The sequence below is a fragment of the Orycteropus afer genome, unplaced genomic scaffold, assembly GCF_000298275.1.
Source record: "Orycteropus afer afer isolate SDZICR_OR568_19922 unplaced genomic scaffold, OryAfe1.0 scaffold00014, whole genome shotgun sequence".
NCBI lineage: Eukaryota > Metazoa > Chordata > Mammalia > Tubulidentata > Orycteropodidae > Orycteropus > Orycteropus afer.
The window spans coordinates 17,913,535-17,938,207 of record NW_006921601.1 but is presented as its reverse complement, the minus strand read 5'-3'; the positions used below and the strand labels follow the sequence as shown (position 1 = coordinate 17,938,207).

The 24,673-nt window shown below is 48.8% G+C and overlaps 2 protein-coding genes across 2 annotated transcripts in view; both read left to right on the top strand.

The window, feature by feature from the left end:
- Window positions 1-19,211, top strand: part of PTPN5 (protein tyrosine phosphatase non-receptor type 5) — a 44,476-nt gene extending 25,265 nt beyond the window's left edge. The window contains 12 exon segments of the mRNA XM_042782811.1: window positions 5,228-5,421; window positions 5,981-6,094; window positions 6,331-6,414; window positions 6,890-7,131; window positions 8,073-8,262; window positions 10,914-10,998; window positions 15,532-15,611; window positions 15,795-15,932; window positions 16,500-16,610; window positions 18,305-18,465; window positions 18,575-18,688; window positions 19,118-19,211. Of these exon segments, the coding sequence (XP_042638745.1) occupies window positions 5,228-5,421; window positions 5,981-6,094; window positions 6,331-6,414; window positions 6,890-7,131; window positions 8,073-8,262; window positions 10,914-10,998; window positions 15,532-15,611; window positions 15,795-15,932; window positions 16,500-16,610; window positions 18,305-18,465; window positions 18,575-18,688; window positions 19,118-19,211 (1,607 nt within the window).
- A 3,992-nt stretch (window positions 19,212-23,203) lies between these two features.
- The window catches only part of IGSF22 (immunoglobulin superfamily member 22), a 20,324-nt gene continuing 18,854 nt past the window's right edge, over window positions 23,204-24,673 (top strand). Inside the window, exons 1-3 of the mRNA XM_007955752.1 lie at window positions 23,204-23,315; window positions 24,212-24,340; window positions 24,535-24,671. Of these exons, the coding sequence (XP_007953943.1) occupies window positions 23,204-23,315; window positions 24,212-24,340; window positions 24,535-24,671 (378 nt within the window). The remainder of the gene's footprint in view (window positions 23,316-24,211; window positions 24,341-24,534; window positions 24,672-24,673) is intronic.

Sequence of the window (24,673 nt, the reverse complement as noted above, 5' to 3'; positions counted from 1 at the left end):
TTGTGTTCCCAGTGCTTGGCATATAATTAGTGTTCAAGAATGAGCATAAATTAGCAAAGACAAGAATCGGGGAAGATGTGGTGCCTGCCCAGTTCTCCGTCTCCCCTGCTTCCATCACTTTTTTTTTTTTTTTTATAATTGTGGTGAAAACATACGCAATGAGACATTCGCCAACATAACTACTTCCACATTCACAGCTCAGGGACATTGATGACATTTTTCCTGTTGTGCCACCATTATTGCTGTCCTTTCTCAAAGTATTCCACCACCTATTAGCATAAATTCAATGCCCCACCAAACAAAAGCTTCCCCTTTCCCCCTTCCTCCTACCCTGGTAACCACTAATAGTCTTTGGTGTATTATTCATTTATTTTTTTAGTTCAACCTATCTAGAAATCTTCCCTCCCCTCCCCTTCCCTCCCATCCCCGGTAACCAACAAAGAAAGTTTCCTTCCATATATAATCTTTTCCTTGACTTTTTACAATAATGAACTAATACAATATTTGTCCTTCTATGATTGACTTATTTCACTCAGCATAATGTCCTCCAAATTTATCCACATTATGCAGTGTTTTGCAGATTCTACATTATTCTTTAGGGTTACATAGTATTCCACTGAAACAACTTGATGGCACCTAGCAACAACAACAACAACAGTATTCCATTGTGTGTATGTCCCACTGTTTGTTTATCCATTCCTCAGTTGGTGGGCTCTTAGGTTGTTTCCATCTCTTTGCTGTTGTGAATAGTGCTACAATTAACAGCTTCTATCACTTTCCATCAGGAGTTCTGGTAGCATAGTGGCTAAGGCACTTGACTGCTAACCAGAAGGCTGGTGGTTCAAAGCCACCAACCACTCCTCGGAAGGAAGATGGGGCAATCTACTTCCATAGTGATACTGCCTCAGAAACCCAAGGAGGGGTCGCTATGAGTCGGGTCTGACTCGACGGCACATAACAACAACAACAACAATATCACTTTCCATCATGTTCTCCCAACCTCCACCCCTGAGATCAGGGCTTCCTAACCTGAGGTCCATAGATTCCAACCCCCACCCCAAGATTATGTGAAGAATACAATGTGTGTTTAAGAGTATATTTTCTTGGGTAAAGAAACTTCAGGTTTCTACCCAGAAAAGCCCTGCTCTGGGAGATGCCTATCCACCAGGTCCTCAGTGAATATCTGTCATTGGGCTGCCAGGTGCCCTGTGGATTAAAATAAATAAATACAACCTCTGCCTTGTCTCTGAGAGATGTATGCAGGGTCTGCTGGCCTCTAGTTTTCCTTCCATCCCGCTAAGGTGCAAAGCAGTGGACCTGCCATCTTTTATATGCAAAAGCAATGATCACTGGCCATCCATGCGACCTGCTTTCCACTGGCTTTTCTCAGAGCCGTGCACACTCACATTCTCTCACTTAGGTCTTCTTATGTCCCAGCATATCTGACACTTGGGAGTCGGGACCTGGAAACCACAAACTAACTAAGCCTCACAATATCTGAACTCAGAACTTTGATCTCTTTTTAAAAATATATTCTTCTCATGAAAACTATACCAAAAAAAAAAAAACCTATTGGGTTTCCGAGGCAGTAAATCTTTACAGAAGTAGATTGCCCAATCTTGCTTCCATGGAGTGGCTGGTTGGTTTCAACCACCAACCTTCTGGTTAGCAGTCAGATACCTTAGGCACTGTGCTATCAGAGCTCCTTCATGACAACTATATATTGAGAAGAAATTGAGACTATATAAACAATGAAAAGAAAATCACCTCTAATCGGACTCCCACAAAGAACTATTGTTAACAACGTGCTTGTACTCTTCACACCTTGCTTATTATATTCTTCCATTTACCGTGTACATTTATTATGCACTCACTGTGCTCTGTGTTCTACAAGCCCTATCACCTGTCAGCTTCTTGTTTTACATTGGGTATCGCCATCTTTGTTGTTGTTGTGGTTATTGTAGTTAAAGATATGTAACAAAATATTTCAACCTTTTTTCTTTTTTGGGGGGGAGTGCACATTTAGGCTTTCTTAGTTTTTAAGGCCAGTGAGATCATACTGTTTTGTAACTTGCCTTTCTCACTCTTTACCTTCGAAATTCCCTTCCCATGTTATTAAATATTCATCTACAGAGTCATTCATAATGTCTGCATGATGTTTTATTGCAGGCAAGTTCCATGCTTCTCAGACTGGGGTACATGTAACCCTGAGGGCAAAGCCACAAGATAAACGTAGCACATCTTCCTGAAGCATAAATTTCATTCGTAGCTTTGCAAGGGAGAGAAACCATTATTTTAATATCAATACAAGTACAGATACACTGTGATGTAGAATACAGAGCACCCATGAATTTTTAAACACAGCAGCACAGTCCGAGATAGTATGAGCTTGCAATGTTCCCCTAAAGTCCATGTTCATCTCATCTGAGGTTGGCAGAAATATTTGAGAAGCACTGAATCTAAGCCCCTCATTTTCTAGCTCAGAAAACTGAGGCCAGAGAGAAGGGGTTGTCAAAGGTCTACAGCGTGTCCGTTGAAGAGCCAAGACATGGAAGCCAGGTGTCCTTGCCGTCCCTTCCACATTTGGCATCACCTATCCACAAGGGTATGGGTGAAGACTTGCCCTTTAGTAATGAACCCTCTGCTTATAAATAGCAGAGACTCTTGGATTGGCCCATGATCCATCTTTTAGCAGCAACATTTCCTTTTTCATCTTTCTGGCCAGGATCTGAGCCATCTGATCATATGGTCAAGTAACTGTAGCTTTCTTTCATGGGCAATGAGAAATGCCTCCCTCCATCTTGGGCTCCACCAGCATTTAGATATATCACTTAATGTATTGTAAACAGGTATTTGCAGGTCTGTTTTACCTACCAGACTGGGAGCCTTTTGAAGGTAGGACTTGTGTGTTATTATATAATCTGCCATTTATTGAGCATCTCCTTGGTGCCCCCATGCTAGGCTTTTCCTATATAGTATATACTGAATTCATAAGGTTCCCAGGTGGCACAAACAGTTTACACTCAACTGCTAACCTAAAGGTTGCCAGTTTGACCCCACCCAGCAGTAAGTACTACAGAAGATAGGACTAGAGACCTGCCTCCATTCAGACTGCAGCCAAAAATACCCTATGGAGCAATTCTACTCTATAACATATGGGGTTGCCATGAGTCAGAATCAACTTGATGGCAACTAATAACAACAGTTCTAGTCTTCATAACAGCTTTTCAAAGTATGTATTATCCCATTATCAGCTAAGAAAACTAAGAGATGATTACTTGTCCATCATCATTCATTCATTCATTTATCAAATATTTATTACAGACTTATGTGCCAGGATTTGTGCTAGATGCTGGGGAAAGTCATGATGAGCAACACTGACACAGCTCCTGCACTCATGGAACTTACAGATGTGTGGGAGGGAATGATATTCATTCATTAATTACACAAAATCTAATTAATGTAATATAACCCAGAGCCCTCTGGCTGCCTCTGTTGAGCATACCTCTACCACTTATTGGTTAAGGGACTTCGGGCAAGTTCTATAACCTCTCTGTACCTCATCTTCCTCTTCTGTAACGTGAGGATAATAGTGAAACCAACTTTATAAGGATACTGTGAAGAGTAAATAAGTTAACATGTGTAAAACACTCAGAACAGAGCCTTGTTCATTCCAGATATATTTTTGCTGCTGGTGGTATGAAGAGAGGCATGGAGTGCTAGGAGCATATGACAGGGCAGGACCAATTTCAGGTGATGCCTTGGGATCTATGAGGTGAATAAAAGTTAACTTGGTGAATTTATGGGAGGAACAGGGGAGAGGAGTATTCAGAGAGGAGCTCTAGGCATGGGGACCAGCATGTGCAAAGTACAGAGAGCAGGCTCACTGGAAGAACTTCACAGAGTGTGGCTGGAAGACAGCAGATGTGGAGCCATGAAGCTGGGAAGGGGGATGGGGTGAGGCCTGTGATATAAATATAAGTATCTTGAAGACCAGGGCATCTTGCACTGAACCAGGCCATGGAAGATAGCTGGTAAATGTTTGTTGAGTAAGCCAAGAAGCATATGGACAAACGCCTGTCTCGGCTTCACATGTTCCTGGCTGTAGGTGTTCTGGTGTTGCCCAACCAAGAAGGAGTCCATTGTCTCATATACACAGTGATGTAGATACCTACAGAGTTTTGTTTGTGAACAGCCCTCTCTCCACTGTCAAGCTCTGCACATCCATTTTGCTGTTGCTTCTGTTCTTGGCAATAGACTAAACCATGTAGGTTTGGATGGGGACCTCCAACATCTGGAACTCACTGAGGTGGCTGCCACTGGAGTCCCCAGGCTACTACTAGGACTTCAGAATCTAAGTCAATGGTTCTAGACATTTTTAGTAGTAGAACCCCAAGTTGGAATAATCTTAGAAGAAACCCAGTATATGAAATGGGACCAAGTATAGCTGCTAAGCTTGAGACACAGACATAGAACTCTGAACACCTAGTAACAGCCCCTGGGGCAGTTGGAAAAACCCTATAGTTCTGGAAAGCACTGGGTTGAGCACAACCTCCCATTTTCCAGAAAGTGAAACTGAGGGCTAGAGAGGAAATGACACACAACCAGGGACAGGATCTAGAACTGGATCCTAAATTATCTAATATCAGTTCTTCCACCAAGATTTTCCTCCATACTTCCCTGACTGTCCTCCATCCACTTTCAGTACAGGTCTCAGAGTAGGAGGGGCACTTGGTTGTAGATCTTGTCAAGAGTCCATCCCCAGCCCCAGCTGGGACAGAAACCACAAGAGACAAAAATTTGGAGGGCAGACGTAGGTGTATCGTTCAGGATCACAGCCTGGTTATGCCATGTCTTTTTTTTTTTTTTTTTAATCTTTTTTAATTGACTTTGAGGTGGTTGTTTTTTGTTTCCTTAAGAAATGGGAAAGAATGGAGCTGCGTAAACACACGATATTAACTCTGAAAAACCTCCTGCCATTTTAACTCTGTTACTGGAGAAATAAAAGAGAAATAATTTGTCCACCCACACTTAGCTCTTTCTGACGAAGGTAGGTGAATATTGCTTTGCTAATCGAGGGTGACTGCTGGAAGTGGAGCCACGCTGACTGATCCCAGATTGAGAGGAATCCACAGCAAGCCTGAAAGGAGCGGCCTGCCGTGGGTCAGCAGAGCCCTGTGTGCGAGCAGGGCCCAGAGTCATGGTCTGCGTGTCCCGCCTTCCACAGGTCTCCCCCAGCCGGTAGGGATTGAGGCGCTAGACAAGGCTGAAGGACTCCCGGACTCGCAGAGAGAGATGCCACCACCCCCACCTCCTTCACGGCTCTCAGAGCCAGCTCGGAAACCACCACCTAGAGTCACCTGGAGCGACTCCTTTATTCTCTGGAGCAGCCTGTGCCTGTTTGCTGTTTCACATTTCCTGGTAAGGATCTCACAGGCCTCACAAGGGCCTGGAGAGAGGGTTGGTTGAGGGACAGCCTTCTACTTCCTCTACAAGATGGCCGTCTGGGTCAGTGGAGAGGGAAGGGGCCTTTTTTGGTGTCCCTCAGTGACTCTGAGCCCCCATGGCTGGTGTGAGAAGGATGGAGTTCTGAGTTACATCCTCAATAGATAAGCCCTCAATCCCTAATCTGGAAGGACCTTCCTTCCCCACACGCCCTCCTTGTAGGATTCTCTCTGAGGACTTCCTGTCTGTGGAGGCATCTCTAGGAGAGTCCCCTTTTTCTGTATGTACCTGGGGGAGGCCCTCTGGGAAGGGCTTTTTCTTGGCTCCCTTTAGTCAGCTTTTCTCTAGGGAGAATCTTGAGGCCTCCTCGGGGTAAGCGGTACCTGGGCCCTTCCCTCAGCTACCCATTCTGGACTTTGGAGGTTCAGGAACCTCTTTGGTGGCCCAGGTTGAGGCTGAAGGTGAGCTCTGCAGGGGGCATATGGGAGCAAGAAGCAAGGCTCTGAACTCAGTCCATTCTCCCTGGCTGCCCCAGCTTGCCTTTGGGGTGCTCTGGTACAGTGGCTTCGGCTACATCTGGTTGAAGAATGCCACAAACTTCATCTCCTCCTTCTTCACGTTCATGGAACAGCTGGTCCTGGGACCCACAGTGAGTAACTCTGGGTTACCCCAGGGTAAGAGGGAGCAACTGGGTGCTTCCAATCCCACCCTCTATGGCTGAGACTTCTCTGAAATCAAAAGATACTTCCAAGCCCCTAAAGTTGTTCTTCCTGCTCCCCACCCCAGAACTGGTACACAGTTTTCAGAGCCTCAGTTTTGTCACCATTGAAATGGATGAGAACTAACCCCACTGCCACCCTGACCTGTTTCTCTGATGTTCCCCAGGCCTGGCTGGGTGTTGGGACCTGGGGAGTCCCCAGTCTGCTGCTGGTCTCTCTGTCTGTAGGCCTGGTCCTCATTACCACTCTGGTAAGATGCTTTCTGAACCTACCCTGAATGTTCTCCTCCTGTGACCCTCATTCCACCAGCTCTAGACATTCTGGGTAGGGGCAGAGTTGGGATATCTGTTTCCTTCCAACAGAATGCCCAGCCTGGGGTGAGAGGCACCTTCTTCCTAAAAGTTGGTTAGCAGTGATCTGGGAAAGAGTCATAGGTGGGAAGATGGCTGATGGAAGACACCCCCCACCCACCCACTCCACCCAGAAGTCTTAATTCACAGGAAACTGATGGTTGAGTGAAGGAGAAATGAGGAAGGGCAGGGGCAGGGGCAGGGGATGGAGTCTCCAATATAGGTGAGGGGTATTGACATGCAGACAGCTCCCAGGAGAGCAAGGGTGCTCTAGACACATTGAGGGACAGGGGACTTAGTATCATGGGCACCCTAGTCTCCCGGGGGGGCAGCTGGTATGGCCCCAGACCAATGGCATCACATGCCCCCAACCAGGTGTGGCACCTCCTGAGGGCTCCTTCAGAGCCACCCACCCCACTGCCCCCTGAGGACAGGCGCCAATCAGTGAGCCGCCAGCCCTCCTTCACCTACTCGGAGTGGATGGAGGAGAAGGTCGAAGATGACTTCCTGGACCTGGACCCCGTCCCTGAGACACCTGTGTTTGACTGCGTGATGGACATCAAGCCAGAGGCCGACCCTGCCTCGCTCACCGTCAAGTCCATGGGTCTGCAGGAGAGGTGGGAGGGGTGGAGGAGGGGGTGGGCTCCATGGGCCCTTGAGCTCTCAGCTCCAATCAGAAGGGCAGATACCTAACTCTCTGTGCTCAATACAAAGCTGTCCTCACAATTTAGCGAACATATACGTGCTCTTCAGGTCTGATTTAAGTAGATCATGCCCCAGAGTGAATGCTAAGAAATACTGTGTTACTACACATGCACACAAGGGCATACACAGGTGTACATGTACACATACCGACGGGCACTCACATATAGTGACCTGTGCTCAAGTAAGATTGAGAAATACTGAGATTAAAGAGGTTTCTTTATGTAGGACTTGCCAGGACTTTTAACATGCTTGTGTGCATTGTAAATCAGCAATAGGTGTAGTATATAGAGCATTCTCCAGACTCATTTGGCCACAACCCTATTTTTATAGGGTCCATAGTGTTCTGTACAGCACACTTTGGGAGGTGGTATTGTGTATCATCAAGTCAATTCTTACTCTTAGTGATCCCATATGGCAGGGTCTTGTAGCCTGTAATCTTCACCAGAACAGATCCCCAGGTCTTTTCTCCTGTGGAGTGATGGGTAGGTTCAAACTGCCAAGCTTTCCATTAACAGCCAAGCTCTTAGCCATTGCACCACCAGGACCATAGACAACCTCTTTTCAAAACCCAGCTAGAAAAGCCACATCACACCAGATTCAAGTTAATCCTTGATGGCATAGAAAGACCCCAGATGAGGAGTCAGAAAACTTTGCTTTTTCTTTCAGCTCCACCATTACCTTACTGTGAGAGCCTAGACAATTCTTGTTTCTTCTCTGGAACTTAATTTCTCTTTCCGTATAATGGGGGCCCTTGTTGTTCTGTGGACACTAAGCACAGTAGTGTGTGTCCAGTGTAGAGATCCTTGCTCCTACTGCACTCTCCATGGGACTCCTACTTTCCTGGCCCTTCCAGGAGGGGCTCCAACGTCTCGCTGACCCTGGACATGTGCACACCAGGCTGCAATGAAGAGGGCTTCGGCTACATCATGTCACCTCGTGAGGAGTCTGCTCGCGAGTACTTGCTCAGCGCCTCCCGCATCCTCCAAGCCAAGGAGCTTCACGAAAAGGCCCTGGATCCCTTCCTGCTGCAGGCAGAATTTTTCGTGAGTCCCCCTGAGCCAGCCACCTCCCAGTGGGCACACTTGTCTGCTCATGTCCATCATCTACCAGTAAGGCCGTGGGGCATAATATCTAGAACTCAGCATCTGGAGTGGACTGACACCAATTCATTATCAGCTCTGCCACTGGCCTGGGCAAGCTGCTTGCTCTCTGAACCTTAGTTTCCTCATCTGGAAAATGGGGATACAAATTATAGGATGGTTGCAAGGATTAAAGAGAGGGATAATATGTGCAAAGGACCCAGAAGGGTGATTGGTACACAGAAGGCCTTTCTAAGTCTTTATTGCCCAGCACTGTGCTTGGAAAGCCTTCTCTTCTGACCGTCTAAATTTCCCACCCTTCTCTAGCCTGAAGTCACCAAGCATTATTCCTCATTTCCTTTGAAATCTTTCCAGTCACTTCCCCTCGTCCCCAACCCTGTGACTTTATCTTAAGTTCTAATCACCTTCCCCTGGTCATCTGCAACAGCCTCCATCTGCCTCTTCTTGGACTTTGAAGTGTCATGAATAAGTGACATTCCGGTTTACCTGTCTGAGTTCCGAGCCAGTTAGGAGCTAAGACAGAAGAGAACACAATATTTCCTTTTATTGTAGATAAAGGGTAAGTTTGAAACAAGGCCTAGATACGTAGAAATTCCCAACCCATTGCCTTTGAGTCAATCCTGACTTAAGAGTGGAACTGCTCTATAGGGTTTCCAAGACTAATCTTCAAAGAAGCAGACTGTCACATCTTTCTCCCTCAGAATAGCAGGTAGACTCAATTCTCCAACCTCTAGGTTAGCAGCCGAGCACTTAACTGTGGCAGTAGTGAGTTTCTAATGCCAACCTCCAGAATTGGTCAGATGTCTCTCCCCCACAGGAGGTGCTGACACATTACAGGTCTCATCCTGTGGGTCCTCCACCCCCCACCTCATCATTCTTTCTTGGCAAGAGGGCTTCTGAGAGGAGGAGGGAGGAAGGGGTTTGTGCCCAAAAGCCCAATTCCTCAAACATACCCATCAGGTAACTTCCTCATCTCTCACAGGAGGAGTAAGGAATAGACAAAAAGCCAGGAATGTTTGGGGAAAATTCCTCCTGGTTGAAACTGGAGTAGTAGAAGCAGTGTGCCCCCCTCATATCTCCTGCTTCTGGCCCCTGGCCCTAGGCCACCCTTGGCCCTGCCTGGACTGTACCTTCATTACCCTGTGACCCCTGCTCCACATTCTCTAGAAGTTGGGCACCACCTGCACCTTAACCAAGTTGGTCTCTCCCCAGCCTCCCTTCCCAGTCTCTGCCCCACCCCTACCCTGCAGGACTGTCCATTTCAAACTGGCCACCCACCTACACCTTCCTCCTTCCATGCCTTTGCTAACCTGCCCCTACCTGAGTTGCCTTTGCTTGGCCTCTCTCTCTCTCTCTCTCTTTCTCATACCTTATCCAGGCCTTCCTGGGAGACCCAAGCCCTCATGAAAACCTTCTCAGCTACCCCAACCCCAGCTCCTCCTCTGAGTTCTCACCACCACCACCTCCCCTTGAAGAAAGGGCTTGTGTCCTCTACGTCTTTTCCCCAAAGCCCCACACAGATGTTGATGACATTCAGAGAGTGTTGTTGATTTTATCCAGAGAGAAAGGAACATAGTCTGAGCAGCCACTTCACCAGGCCCTTTGCACATACATTTTCCTTTGGATCCTCATAACCCTAGATGGTATTATGATCCTCACTTTAACAAACCCATACTTTATGTGTCAAAAAAAATGTATATAAAGTTGTATATAGTCTGATGTTAAATCTGAATAGATTGAAAGGGGAGTTCTGAGGCAAAAGGCTTTGAGAACTATTATGAAGGACATCCTAAGAAGGTGAGACTAGAAGTAAATATGAATGGGTAGGAGAGATTTGGAGAGATAGAGAGGGGGGAGACAGCACTCCTAGCAAAGGGACTGCAGTGGTTTAAGACCTGGAGGTAGGACTAAGAAATTAGTAAGGGAGAAGAGATTGGAATAGTTTGGGGTGGAAGTATCTCTTGGGAACAGCCAGAAGTAAAGAAGGGTCAGATCCCAGAAGACCTCAGGTGTCAGGCTGAGACATTCAGACTTGGAGCTGTTGGCACAGGGAGTGGTTGGGAGGTGCATGTATAGCCCTGGGAGCTCAGAGGAGGTGCCTCTCCCATTGGCAAACCATACAAGGCGCCTCAGAGGAGGTACCTTAAAGATGGATGAAGAGATGAGCATGGGGTGGGTGCTATCACAGAGCAGGCAGCACAAACTAAGTCCCCAAGGTGGGGACACCCAGGGCAGGAACACAGATCTGCAAAATCACTGTTGCTGCAGCACAGGGAGTATGGAAGGAGGCAGTGATTGGCCAGGCCACTTTTTCTCTTATTCTTCATTTATCAGCTGTTTATTGAATGTCTACTATGTGTCAGGCTCACCATCAATAATCAATAGTAATAATATCATTACACACTTGGCACGTGCCAGGCACTGCTGTAAAGGCTTTATGTGAGCTAACTTGTCTAACAGTAAATGTCTGTTGAATGAACATGCACACTCAAGCCAGCTCCTGGTCTAGAAGTTGGAGGCATAGCAGCTCTTGGATTGGAACATCCATGAGAACCAGCCACACGTGCTCACACCCCCATGTCCTCCTCCTGCAGGAAATCCCCATGAACTTTGTGGATCCAAAAGAATATGACATCCCTGGGCTGGTGCGGAAGAACCGGTACAAAACCATCCTTCCTAGTGAGTACTCACTGCCCTAGGGCAGCGTGGGAAGCTCACCCTCACCCTGAGGAAGACCTTATCCCCAGAGCTAGGCCTCCCGGGGTGAAGGGACACTCATCACTAGAGAAGAAGGGATGGAGGCATCAAGGTGCCCAGTGAAGGGAACACCCCTGGTGAGGGCAGAGGTTAACTGGTTCCTTCAGACAGCATTCTCTGGGCCCTTGCCCCAGCCAGGTATTGTGTTGGGCTCAGTGGAAACCCAAAGAGAAAGGATGGCGGTAACAGCAGCTCCTAGACAGTGTGTGGTGACTGAAAAAATGTTTCTGTATCCTGTAACTCTTTAGAGTGGAAACGTTTTCTAGGAGAGGAAACTAAGGCTCAGAGAGGTTAAGTGGCTTGTCCACAGTCACATTATCTCTACCCTCATTTTACAGATTGGGAAACTGAGCCTCAGGACATAGGCTTTACAGCTTACACAAGTCAGTGGCAGCTACCCAGCTAGTGAGTACAGAGCTGAGTTTCAAACCCAGGCTGGTGTGACCCCACAGTCTGGTTCATTTATCTATACTTGAGTTCAGTTTGGTCAGCTTAGGAGTCCCTTAACAGGCAGAACTGTCCCAAACCTGTCTAACGGGGGAATAAACTGCCTCTGTCAGATAGTGAACTCCCTATCACTCAAGGTATTCAAGGCTCATGAGCAGCCCCCTGGAAGTTACAGGGAGAGATTTCCCTTTTTGGAGGTGATTAGACCAGGTGACCTTGTGTTCTTCTTTCAGCCTTGAGGTGGTGTTTTCAGTTAGCGTTCATCAAGCCCCTGTCTTTCTGCAGCCCCTGCCAAGCTCGGGCCCCAGGTCTGGCTTGGGGGTGATTTGTTGAAAGTGGATCCCCACAGACCTACTCCACTCAGTTTATGGAGTAGTTAGGATTTTAAAAAGCAGTTTTACCATCAGCATCTCCAACAACATGTAAGATGTCATGACTTATTTTTAACTTTTTAAATTTCCACTTGTGGTTGCTATGGTTACACCAGCGCTGGTAGTTCCGGTTAAACAAAGCGCCATTTAAGGCCGGGATGGATTATTCAGGGCAGTGCACCTCTTTCCCCATCTCTTCGCTCCTCAGCTTTACCTGGAAGGAAGGGCTCAGGTACCCCAGAGCCAAGGGTGTTGGATGCCACCCAAAATGGCCATGGGGGTAGGATGGAAGTCAGTCCATGTGGTCCCCATTGGATTGCAAGGAGCTCCAAGCCAACTCCATCCATGTCCTGAGCCTCCAGGCCCCAAGTCTTAGAGAATCTGTCCAGTGAGATTTAACGGTGCCCCCTGCAGATTAGGCTAGGGCCCAGAGGGCAAATGAGGCCAGGCAGAGGCACCCACTCAAATCCAGGCACTCTGAGGTTTGTTCTTTCACTTATTTAGCACACGTTTTCTGAGCTTCTGCTGTACCCAAGAGTCTGGCCAGGGGCTGAGAATTCAACCATGAACGAGACACAGACTTCCTGCAAAGGACTCACAATCCAATGGATGAAACCAGTAACCCAGCAGGCAGCATTGCGAACAAGGCTTAGGGGAGCAGTGTCAGCATATTCACTGTGTCCTATGCACCAAAAGCATGGCCTGACCCATGATAGGCATTTAGGACCTATTTGGATGGATGGATGGATGGATGAGTGGATGAATGGATATCACTACTAGAGTTCTTCCTCTCCATCCCCAGTGCCAGTGGCTTTGTTGGTATCAGGGCCTCCATGTTGCTCAACTCCAAGGGGTGCCATTTACAAAGATTGCATTGACATAAATGTCCCTGGTGTTGTGGAGGGCAGGATATCCCATGACACTTCTTACTCAGATGACTGTTGTGATCTCCTAACTAGTTTCCTGACTTCCATATTCTCCTCTCCTGGTGGCACAGTGCCTAAGGCATTTGACTGGTAATCAGAAGGCTATCAGTTCAAACCCACCAGCCACTCCTCAGAAGGAAAATTGGGCAATCTACTTCTGTAGAGATACCCCTTTGGAAACTCAAGGAGGGGTCACTATGAGTCGAATCAACTCAATAGCAGTGAGTTTTTTTTTTTTTTTTTTTTTTAAATCCATCTTCTACTATTGCTACCCCAAAGTTGCAAAACAAATTGAATCATGTCATTCTCTTCCTTAAACACCATCATTGTGACTTGTAATACTCAGAAAGCCTTATCACCCTAGCCAAGTCAAGGGCCCCTCTGGTCCCTCAGCCCTGGTGCTCATATGTCACACACTGTACCCATCTGCCTGCCCATCTGTCTTCCCCAGTACACTGTGAGTTCCTTGAGGACAAGGACCATGTCTTGTTTTTCTGGGAATCTACTGCTAAGCACAGTGCCAGGCACAGAGACAGTAAGGCTTTGTTGAGTGAGCTGGAGCAAAATCCATTCAGAGTGGTTCAAAGATCCTGGTGTTTGGCAGAGTGGGCAGTGCCCACTTCAGTCCTTCCGACCGACTACTCTGGGCAGATTCAGATAGGGTGTGGGGAGGCAGCCTGCAGGAGCCCTCCCTGATCCTCTCTCCTACTGGTCTCCTAGTGGCTCCCTTCTGCTGACCCCTACATCTCTCGAATTCTGATATTGCAGCTCCCCGCCATCCTTCTGTATGCCTCTCCACAAGTACTGCTCCACCTCAGCTCTCCCCCAAATCACCTGCCAAAACCCCAAAGAGCTGGAGTGAGAAAGGAGCTGAGGAGGGGAGGCTTTTGCATGTCCCTCTCCTATTTTTCCTGCTGGGCTTGGGATCCTTCTTTTTACCTGTTACCTTGTAAAGATAAAACTTAGAATAATAATGGCAAAGTGATAGCAACTGCTTGCTGTGTAGTGTTGACTGTGGGCCAGTTACTGCTCTAAAGGCTCTCCTTGTCTATATTAACTCATTGAAACTTTACAAGTGATAAGTAATGTAGTTTTGGATGGAGTATCCCCAGTTTAAGGAGCTCTGGTGGCATAGTGCCTAAGGCATTTGACTGCTAACCAGAAGGCTGGTGGTTCAAACCTACCACCCAATCCTCAGAAGGAAGATTGGGCAATCTACTTCCATAGTGATACTGCCTCGGAAACCCAAGGAGGGGTCACTATGAGTTGGATCCTACTCCACGGCAGTGAGTTTGGTTTTGGTTTTTTTATCCCTAGTTTACAGATAAGGCACCAGAAAATTAAGTCAATTACTTGTAAGCCATAGAGACAGGATTTGAGCCCAGGTTGTCTATCTCAGTGGTGGGTACTCTGAACTACTCCCTGTATTAACCCTGAGAACCCTATATTGTGCACACTGGAGGTGCCTTTAGTCCAGGCTTCTGACTAGAGGGGAGAAGCTGAGGCCCAGAGAAGGGTCACACAGTGAACTGGTGACAGGGCTAGGCCAGAGTCCAGGGCTCTGGGCCCCCAGCCAGCTTCCCTGCCCACCCCATCCAATCTCAGTCCCAGTCTCCGCAAGCTCACAGGATAGTCAGCACAGAGAGGCACTAGTTGGAACAAAACAAGTTTTTCTTCTCCAGGAAGAAAAGCATAACTTTATGAGGAATTTGTTACTATAGGATTTGACATGTGACTCTTCTTAGGTGCCATCAATCCATTTTGACTCCTAGTGACACCATGTGAGAGAGTCAGACTATACCATCGTGTTTTCTTGGGTATAACCTTTACAGAAGCAGATTGCTAGCTCTTTCTCCTATGGGGCCACTGGGTAAGATTGAACCACCAACCTTTTGGTTAGCAGCCAAGCTTAACTGTATCACCAGGGTTCCTGGTATGTGAATGGATGGGTAAAAAAAAAAGTCTTTATGCACAGGTATCTATGCCACTAAAGGACCTTTGGTGATGTAGTGGGTGAGGCACTTGGCTGCTGACCAAATGTTTGGTGGTTCAAACCCACCAGCTCCTCCATGGGAGGAAGATGAAGACCCTTGCAGGCTCACTCCAGACATGGAAGGCTTTATTCCTTTCACCCCATGTTCTCCCTTTGCCTTCTGCCCCCAAATCTTAACAGCCTTTTTCATTTATAAACTACTTTACAGTTTACACAGCACTTTCACATGTTTTTTCATTGATCTTCCAAACAACTCTTAAGAAGTGGGCATTTTTACTCCCATTTGACATATAGGGACACCAAGGCTTAGAAAGTTCATGTGGTTTACAAGCTGACTCAGCAAGTCAGTGGCAGTGTGTACTCAGACTCTAACTGGTTCTTGCTATCCAGAACCTGTACTGTAGATCATTCCTATCTTGACTTAATCTTCTCCTCTCTAGAACATGAAGTACAGTCAGGACAGGACAGCTTAAGAGGCAAAGGCATTGATTCTACAGAAGTAGAGCCCCAGGGCCCCTTCTCCACCCTTTCTGTTTAGCCTGGGCTATCACCTACCAGAGGGGGCCATGGGGATGAGTCCAACTTCTGGTATTGAGCATAGGTAGGAGAAACCACTAGGGTCTCAAGAGAAATGTGGGTGCCCTAGAGTGGGCTGGAGAAGGGGGCTCCTGTACCATAAGACTCAGCTCCCAGCTTCACCTGTCTCTCCCCATCCCAGATCCTCACAGCAGAGTGTGTCTGACCTCGCCGGACCCTGATGACCCCCTGATTTCCTACATCAATGCCAACTATATCCGGGTATGTAGCCTCACCCTGATGGCCTCTCACTGAAAGGAGGCCCAGGGCTGATGGAGACGACCCTTCAGTCTTGTTCCTAAGCCAGTGTGGCTCCTGCCAGCCCCAGGGAAGAACCTGAGGGTGGGGACTGTTCTCTGGGGGTGCTGTGTCTGACCCTGACAGCCTGGCCTCGGCTGGCCACAGGGCTACGGCGGGGAGGAGAAAGTATACATCGCCACTCAGGGACCTATTGTCAGCACGGTCAGTGACTTCTGGCGCATGGTGTGGCAGGAGCATACACCCATCATCGTCATGATTACCAACATCGAGGAGATGAACGAGGTAGGGACCCTTGTACACAGGGACTCCATATGGGTACTAGGTGTCTACTGCTTTCTGCCCTAGCTGAGCATCCTGCTTTCATATCAGTCCTTATAACAATCTTGTGAAGTTAGTAGTGCCCACACCATTTCAAAATGAAGAAATGTGAAGTTCAGAGAGGTTAAGTCATTTGCTTAGAGCCACACAGATAGTCACAGGCAGAGCCGGGAGCTGAACCCAGGCCTCTCTCTCATATCAAGTGCTCATGATTTAAATACCATACTCTGCTGCCTCCCAGTCTGCTAGGCTTAGCATGACTGCTTCATACCCATAATAGCCCATTTAATTCAATGCCCATAAAAGTCATTCAGAATGGGTGTTAGTACTCCCATTTTCCAGATGAAGCAACTGAGGCTCAGGAAAGGGAAGTAACTTACAGCTTAATGAAGTTGAGACTGGAATCCAGTACTCTAATTCCAAACCTGTTGCCCTTTTATATGTCTCTCCCCACTGGCCCTGGAGGGATGTCAGAAAGAGCATAGGAAGGGAGCTGTGGGTCTCATGCTAGCCTGATCTGGGCCCCTGCAGAAGTGTACCGAGTACTGGCCAGAGGAGCAGGTGGTATATGATGGTGTCGAGATCACTGTACGGAAGGTCATTCACACTGAAGATTACCGGCTGCGACTCATTTCCCTCAGGGTGAGACCTTGGGCTGTACTTGGTTGGTGGAGGGGGGAGAGGTGTCTGGGGGTTGACTGGGGACTCCATGGGGAATACAGTCTCAGAACCCTCGCTAGCTCCAATTGAGGGAAATGGAGTTGGGGGCTAGAGACAGGACCCACGTTCCCAAACCACACACATACCAATTGCCATTGAGTTGACTCCAACGCCTTGTGATCCCATACATGTTCACAGTAGAGTTGTGCTGCATGGGGTTTTCAGTGGCTGACGTTTTGGAATTAGATTGTCAGGCATTTCTTTAAGGTGCCTCTGAGTTCACAGTTCCACCCTTTTATTTAGCAGCTGACTGTGTTAACTATTTGCACCATCCAGAGACTCTCACAAACCTTGTTTTTGTTGTTGGGTGCCATTGAATGGATTCCAACACATCAACTCCATGTGACTGAGTAGAACTGTCCCAGGCTTTAATCTTTATAGGAGCAGATTGTGAGGTCTTTCTCCCATGGAACCACTAACCTTTCATTCAGCAGCCATTCATTTAGGACTTAACCACTGCGCCAACAGTACTCCTTCACAAAACTCAGTCTAATTTAATACTGTTAAGTTGCCTCTCTCTCCTCTGTGAATTCATGATGCTTTCCAGCTCTACTTTGAATGTACCCAAGGTCAGAACGGTCTGGGTGAAAGAGCTTCAACAGCCTTCAGCGCTGTTCTTATGACTTGAAGGTCCACTGGGACTTTGAGATTCCCCACCAAGAAAGGTCCCTTTACCTGGTATGCTGGGCTTCAGGTCATAGTGATGTCCACTATGTCCACCAGAGGGCAGGCACGCCTTACTGTGTTTGGGTTGCACGGGGAGACTGATTAGAGAAAAGAGAAAGACAAAGAAAAACACACACACACATAAAATATGAGTGACACAAAACAGCCCAGAAGAGTGGGGGGAGGTATCCTTCCACCTTGAAGTTGTACTTCTTCCAGGGTCAGAATAACAGAGAAAACTGTTCCTTTGGAATCAGAGGGATAGCGGGTTCTGTGTTTGAGAAATAATAAGACCTATGCATGTGGGGGGAGCTCTGGTGGCATAGTGCCTAGGCATCTGACTGCTAACCAGAAGTCTGGTGGTTCAAATCCACCAGCCACTCCCCAGAAGGAAGGTTGGGCAATCTACTTCTGTAGTGCTACTGCCTCAGAAACCCAAGGAGGGATCGCTACGCAAGTCAGACCTGACTCGACAACAGTGGGTTGATTTATGCATGTGGAAGGTGGAGCCCACTATAGTAGCTCCGAAAGCTGAAAGACATGAACGTGGCACCAGGTGGGCAGCCAAAGCATAGTGAGGTGAGCATAGAGTCCTCAGGGTCTGGGTTATGTGATCAGGGGATGACTGGGCCATTTATTAAGATAAGAAACGCTGTAGATAGTAATGAGTTGGAAAAGGGCTTTTCACCCCTCTTGGATGATCCTGGAGTTACTGGGGCAAAGCTGAAGTGAATACCAGCGTCAGTGTCACTGACCAGTACGTGTGGCCAAGCTGATACAGTTCTCTGTCTAGCACCACTGGGCAGTGTGGTGTAGATGGCGGGGCTGGGGTCTTCTCTGTGTGTCCTTCCTCCTGTGTTCTTTCTCCTCCCCATCCATCTCCATTCCTGGGCTTGTTTGTGGGGCCGAAAGAGTTCACATGTATCGGGGTGGGCCTGTCTCCTGGACAGAGTGGTACCGAAGAGCGAGGCCTAAAGCATTACTGGTTCACATCCTGGCCTGACCAGAAGACCCCAGACCGTGCCCCCCCACTCCTGCATCTGGTGCAGGAGGTGGAAGAGGCAGCCCAGCAGGAGGGGCCCCACTGTGCCCCCATCATAGTCCACTGCAGGTGGGTCCTCCCAGATACCCACTGGGCAAGGCTACCCCCCTATGGGCTGCCCCATCTCTCATACACCTTCCCCATCCCACCTCACCACACCCCACCCCTCTGTCCTCAGTGCAGGGATTGGGAGGACTGGCTGCTTCATTGCCACCAGCATCTGCTGCCAGCAGCTGCGGCAGGAGGGTGTGGTGGACATCCTGAAGACTACATGCCAGCTCCGCCAGGACAGGTCAGCTCATGATCGGGGGAGGAAACATGGAGGAGCTAGAGCAGCAGGGAAAGACTGTGCATGGGGTGATGGACAGACTGGCAGACAGCAGAGAGGACAGAGTGATAGAGAGTCAGGATCTAGCCAACTGATGGCTTAATGAAGAGAGAAAAGAAATAGCTAGTGGGCAGAAAGACAGGGGCATGTCATGGTGGGACACATCACCTGTGTCCTTGTGATCCATCTGTGCTAGAGCTGGGAAGAGGCAGAAGAGGGGTAGCAGAAAAGAAGGGGCTGGCAAAGAGTGGTCTTTCCAAGCTGCACAAAGCCACGGCCCCTAACAGACCTCACAAATGCTTGGTACTCCATGGCTTGGCGGGGGGGGGGGGGGGGGGGGGGGGGGGGGGGGGGGAGTACCTAATGTAGTCACAGTGTGCATCTTCCGGGCAGGGGCGGCATGATCCAGACATGTGAGCAGTACCAGTTTGTGCACCATGTCATGAGCCTCTACGAGAAGCAGCTCTCCCGCCAGTCCCAAGAGTGACCACACTCCCCATCCAAGGTCCTCTGGGCTCTGCCCAGCCTGAGTCTGGGCCCTCCCTTCCACCTCCCAGACCCAGTGCCCTGCTTCAGGCCCTGGGCCTGCTCCCTATCTCTTCCCACCCACTTCCTTCTTCCTCTTTTCGCCTCGGCCTGGCCCCTGCCACCCAGCATCACTCTTCCTACTGTAAATATTGGGAGTGGGGGGAGGGTGGGGGAGGGATGTGCCAGGCCAGGCCTGAGGCCCTGGGGCCTGACCCACACCACAAAGACGGGGGCCTCAGTTTTTAACTATGGCTTCATTGCTACTTGATCCAAAATATTTCTGTGCCACACACTTCAAGTGTCCTGCCACAGCCTGTTCTGTCTGACCATCCATCTCTGCTGTCTGTACCGGACACTGTGTCTCCTCGGCCAGGAGGAGGTGATGAACTCCAGCCTCCTGAGCAGCCCAAGCAGAGGGGCCTGCCTCAGGCCACCACGTCCACTTCTCCCCAGTTATCTGGACCAGGTGGGACCAGGATAAGGGGCCCTGAGGACCTGGAGGCCAAGCATGGGGAGCCCTTGAGGGGTTGGCTGAGAAAGTTCAGTTGAGAAAGAGGCCTCTGGGTGGGTAGGTGGGTTGGGGTATCTCAGCCAGGGGAGACCTGGGTGTCAGATGCCCTCAGGAAGCAATGCCCAACCTCTGAGGTATTGGGGAAGGAAGGGGACAGATAGGGGCACTGAGCCCAGAGCCTCTGGGCCACAGTGGAGGGTGGGGGAGGGGGAGTTTTTAGGGGGGTAGGGACTTGGCCCCAGATCTGTGTAAAACATCTTTCTGTGTCAGTGTGGGAAAGTGCTCCCAAAAGTCTTGCTGCGTGTAGCTCTGCTTGTGTTCCCGTGTCCACGTGTGTGTTGAGAGCCCCTCCGTGGGGCATGCATGACTCTGGCAACATGTGTTATCTTGAAGCCACGTGTTTTTACTGCTGACTTTAAATATTTATCCCACGGCAGACAGAGACATTTGGTGTCTTTTTATAATTCGCTCGTGGTCATTGAATAGAGCAATAAATGAAGCATTTTGAGCAAAACTAGCCTCCTGGGTCTGTGTGATTTGCCTCTCGGCTCCCCGCACTGAGGTGTTTGTGCCCCTCCTTCCCAGCATACCCCACCGAGCTTGGCCTGCCCCCCTTCCATGGAGAGAGTCCAGATTTGAAAAGCCAGAATAATTTCCATCCTGCAGGATTTCACATCCCTCTACCCCCAGCACGGCCAATGGCCTGGGCCACAAGAGCCTCAGGGACAGGTGTGGGAGCATCCAGCAAAGGCCAAGTGGCTGGGAAGCCACCAGCTCTGACGGATGAGCCAGAGAGGTCAAGGCCGGGGCAGGGGGACATTAGTTCACACCCAGGCCCTCCCTCTTGGCCAGCCTGCCTACCCCACATTAGCCCCACTCAGGTCCCAACAGCAGCTGCAGCCGGGCATTTTCCCTTGTAAGGCCTGGCTAGGAGGAGCCTCTCCCAAAGGGCCCAGGGAATCCTGAGTCATCCCAGACACTCCTGCTCTATTTTACCCCTTCTCCCCTGGGGATGGAGCAAAAGTAGCTGTGATGCCACTGCCCACATGTGGGGTTCACCCCAGGGCAGTGCTGCTGACCAACCAGCAGGTCCTTACAAGGCACCAAAACCTTGGCTCACAGGATATGCTGCAGAGGATGGCAGCTCAGAGGCCAAGGGTGAGGGGAGCACTGGGCAGGCTCTCCAGACACCTTCAGAGCAATCTCACCCCTTCTATCCAGATTAGGGAAAGTGGGCCGCAGGAGTGGGGAGGAGAGAGAACATTTTAATGGCACCCAGTGATTTGTGCACGTGGCAGATCCCCCAGACCCCTTCCATCTCACTGCCTCCTGGGCCTGTTGCTTTGTTCCCCAAGTCCTATTGAAGTACACTCACGCATAAACACTCACATACTACGCAGAGCCCCTCAGCTCAGAGATGTCTCACCCAGCAGTAATGAGAATCAAAAGCTCTGCTACAGGAAAACAGCATCAGTAGCCTGGGGGGCCACCCTCCACCTCCTTCCCACCCAGTCCCCAACATCTTCTCCTGAATCCAGCCTCCCCTCCCCCAGCTCTCCACTAAAGCCATGTGCCATCTAGCTGGACAGCTGAGGAATCTGAGTAAGGAATCACCCCCAGGGGGCTAGACATTTAAGGAGCTGACAAGGATGCCTTTGGAACAAAGAAAGGAGACTAGCCACTCTCAAAGCCCAGACGCTCACTGAGACTTCGAAGTGTTGGGAGGGACTGGTCAGCAGCACAGAAGGTAAGGCTTCCCTCTTGTATCTAGAAGGGAGCAGACCCTGCTATTTGTGAGCCCAGAGGTAGAAGACAGTGTAGAGGGCAGGAGCTAGGATAAGGAGTGGTCTTAGAACCCAAAGAAACAGAAGCAGGCCAAAAACCAAAAAACTAAAACAATCAATTCTGATTCATGGCAACCCCATGTGTGTCAGAATAGAACTGTGCTCCAGAGGGTTTTCAGTGGCTGACTTTTCAGAATAGCTCACCAGGCCTTTCTTCTGAAGTACCTCTGGGTGGACTCACACTACCAACCTTTTGGTTCGCAGCTGAGCACTCAGAAGCAGGCCATGCAGAGATGTATCAAGGTGGAAAGGGGTGGGTAAAGCTTGGACACAACCCTCAAACCACTGTCTGAGAACAAAGCTTTTGGGACCCTTGGAAGGACACTGGACTGGACATCAAGAGGCCAGGATTCTAGTCTGAGTGACCTTGGGAAGGTTATTTCTCTCAGGCCTTAAGTTCCCTCATAAACAAAATAGGAATTTAAAAACTGCCATGCATAAATTAATGATAATAGGAAAATCCGTATGTTGAAGTACTGTGTAATTGTTATGAACTAGTATGGAAAGATGTCCATAATAAGTGAAAAAAAAAAAGGGAATATATATATATATATATATATATATATATATATATACACATATATATATATATATGTATGTATTTACCCTACATATGGGGGGAAAAGGAAAGAGCAAAAAATATATTTATATTTACACCAGGAACTCCAGAAGGAGCCTAGAAACTACAGCAGTTATCTGTTTAGAGAGGGTTGGGAGATGGAGGTGGAGGGAGCCTCGGGAGTGGGAGGGCCATATATAAACTTTATATGTTTTACTTTTTTTAACCATGAGATTGAATCACTGGCTACACAGAAGAAAAAAAACAGACCCATTGCCATTGAGTCAATTCCAACTCGCATGACCCCATGTGTTACAGATCAGAATTCTTTATAGGGTTTTCCAGGCTGTAATCTTTATGGAAGCAGATCACTAGGATTTTCTTCCCAGAGCTGCCAGGTGGGTTTGAACCACCAACTTGGTGATCACAAACCACTTGCACCAGCCAGTCTCCTTTAAAAAAAACAAACAAAAAAAAAGATTTACAGAATAAACACTAAACCTCTGGCTTTAGAAGTGCATTGTCATCTGTCTTAGCAATCCACAAATGCCAAGAGTCCCTAGGACCCAAGAAGACCCACAGCTTCCTTCCAGAGCTCACTCGAGAATGGCTTATTCAGGAAGTTCCTTCTAGAGCTGACTTCATTCCCTCCTGATAAAAGATCCAGCACTGCCTCCCTAGTTCCATGTGGTTTTCCATAGGTATCCTCAACCTTCTCTGGCCCGTACTTTGTTCTGTGGGTAAGCCTAAGGCCCTACATTGCTTCTTCCTCACCCCAAGAACTTGGAATGATTTGGAGCTAGTCATTGGGGGAACAGAATTATTGGCCCTTGCAACCAACCAGAGACAGGAAATGAAGAAAAGAGTGGCTCTCTCCTTGCCTGTCCTGTGCACTTCCATCTCCATTTGTGTCCTCCTCCCTCCCCCCCCCCACACACATAAGAATATCTCTGAATCTTTCCTACTCCCTCCATTGTCCTTCATGGCCTCATCCTCTTCCTGGTCATCACAGGTGAGTGCCTACGCCTGCTGTCACCATGACAACTATTAGCCACAAGCAGATGCTGCAGGAGCACGTGTCCATGGAGTTCAGATCCAGCTCCACCACCCACATGCAGACCTTCTCCCAGACAACCAAGATCGTGGGAGGCAAGTAGACTTGGGGGGGAGGCCCACAATAAAGGACAACCTTTTTTCCTCTACACGTGCCCCCTGCGTGGCCTCAGCCTTAGAAAATACGGGCTTTTCAATAGTCTGAGATACCAAAAACGACCCCCTCCCAATCTGTGCTTCAAATCCATGCTTTGATAAAGCTTCAGCCAGTCAGATGTTCAACAGATCTCAGTCACATGGAGGTGTCGGAGTGAATGGTAAACTCCTAATTGCTTAAAGAGATCAGAGCAGGAGGTCTGTAGACTGTATCTCTGATGGTAGAATGTCAGGCATAGGGGAAGTTAGGAAGGTAGCTACCTTATCTACCTATATATAAGTAATCCTGACCCTGCTTCACTTAAGAAATAGGAGACTTGGGCTGCCAGTGGAAAGAGGATGAGTGCTTAAATGAGTGACCTAAGCTCCCAGGCTCTCAACTCTTGAGGACCAGACTTAGGGAAGAACAGAGCCAAGGGAAAGCCAAGAAATAAGATCCAAGCAGAACACACTGTTTTAGTCCTGTCTCTAGTGGAAAGGAGATTAAAAAATGGCCAGGGGACAGGATATTGGATATCCGTAGATGCAGTCATCACACCTCCCTCAAATCCCAGAGGGACAGAGTCCCTCAAAGTCCTCTGTGGACAGAGGTCAAGGCCGATAAATACTCTCTTTACACCAATTCTTCCTGGTCCATGAGGCAGAGCAAGTGGAACAGGCAGGACTCAAGACGTATGGTCTAGACCAAATATTGCAAACTCAAGTGATTACAGCAGTGATTCTCAATCCTGGCTGCACATTAGAACTATCTTTGTGCAGCTGGAGAAAGAGGTTAAAACCAAAACCAAACTCAGTGCCATCAAGGGCTCATTCTAACCTCCCGTCTGGCCCCACAGAGGAAGTGAGCAGGAAGTCCTCAAGCACCGTGGAATTTTTCCGTTTAGTGACCCAGAGCTCCAACATCCCTGCGGGCGAGAGTGTCCCTGAGTTCATGGAGAAGCCTCACCCGATCACCGCGTCCGAGGGTGCGCCGCTCCCGGAGTCTCCCCACCTGGGGGGCTCCACTTTCTTCCCCTGTTCCCCAGCCTCCCTCCCCCATTCACAGACACTGGCAAAGCCCAATTTGGTAGCCAGGCCCAGATCCCTGGGAGGAGAAGGGGAGCAAGCAGAGGTCCAGCCGAGGGCTAGGTGACGAGGCTGCGTCCTGTGCCCACGGCAGGGGACAAAGCCGAGTTCCGAGTCCAGGTGAAGGGGAACCCCAAACCCAACATCTCTTGGAAGAGAGAGAGCGGTATTCTCATCAAGGAATCTGCCAAGATTTTCTACGACAGCGTCAACAAGGAGCACGTGCTGAAGGT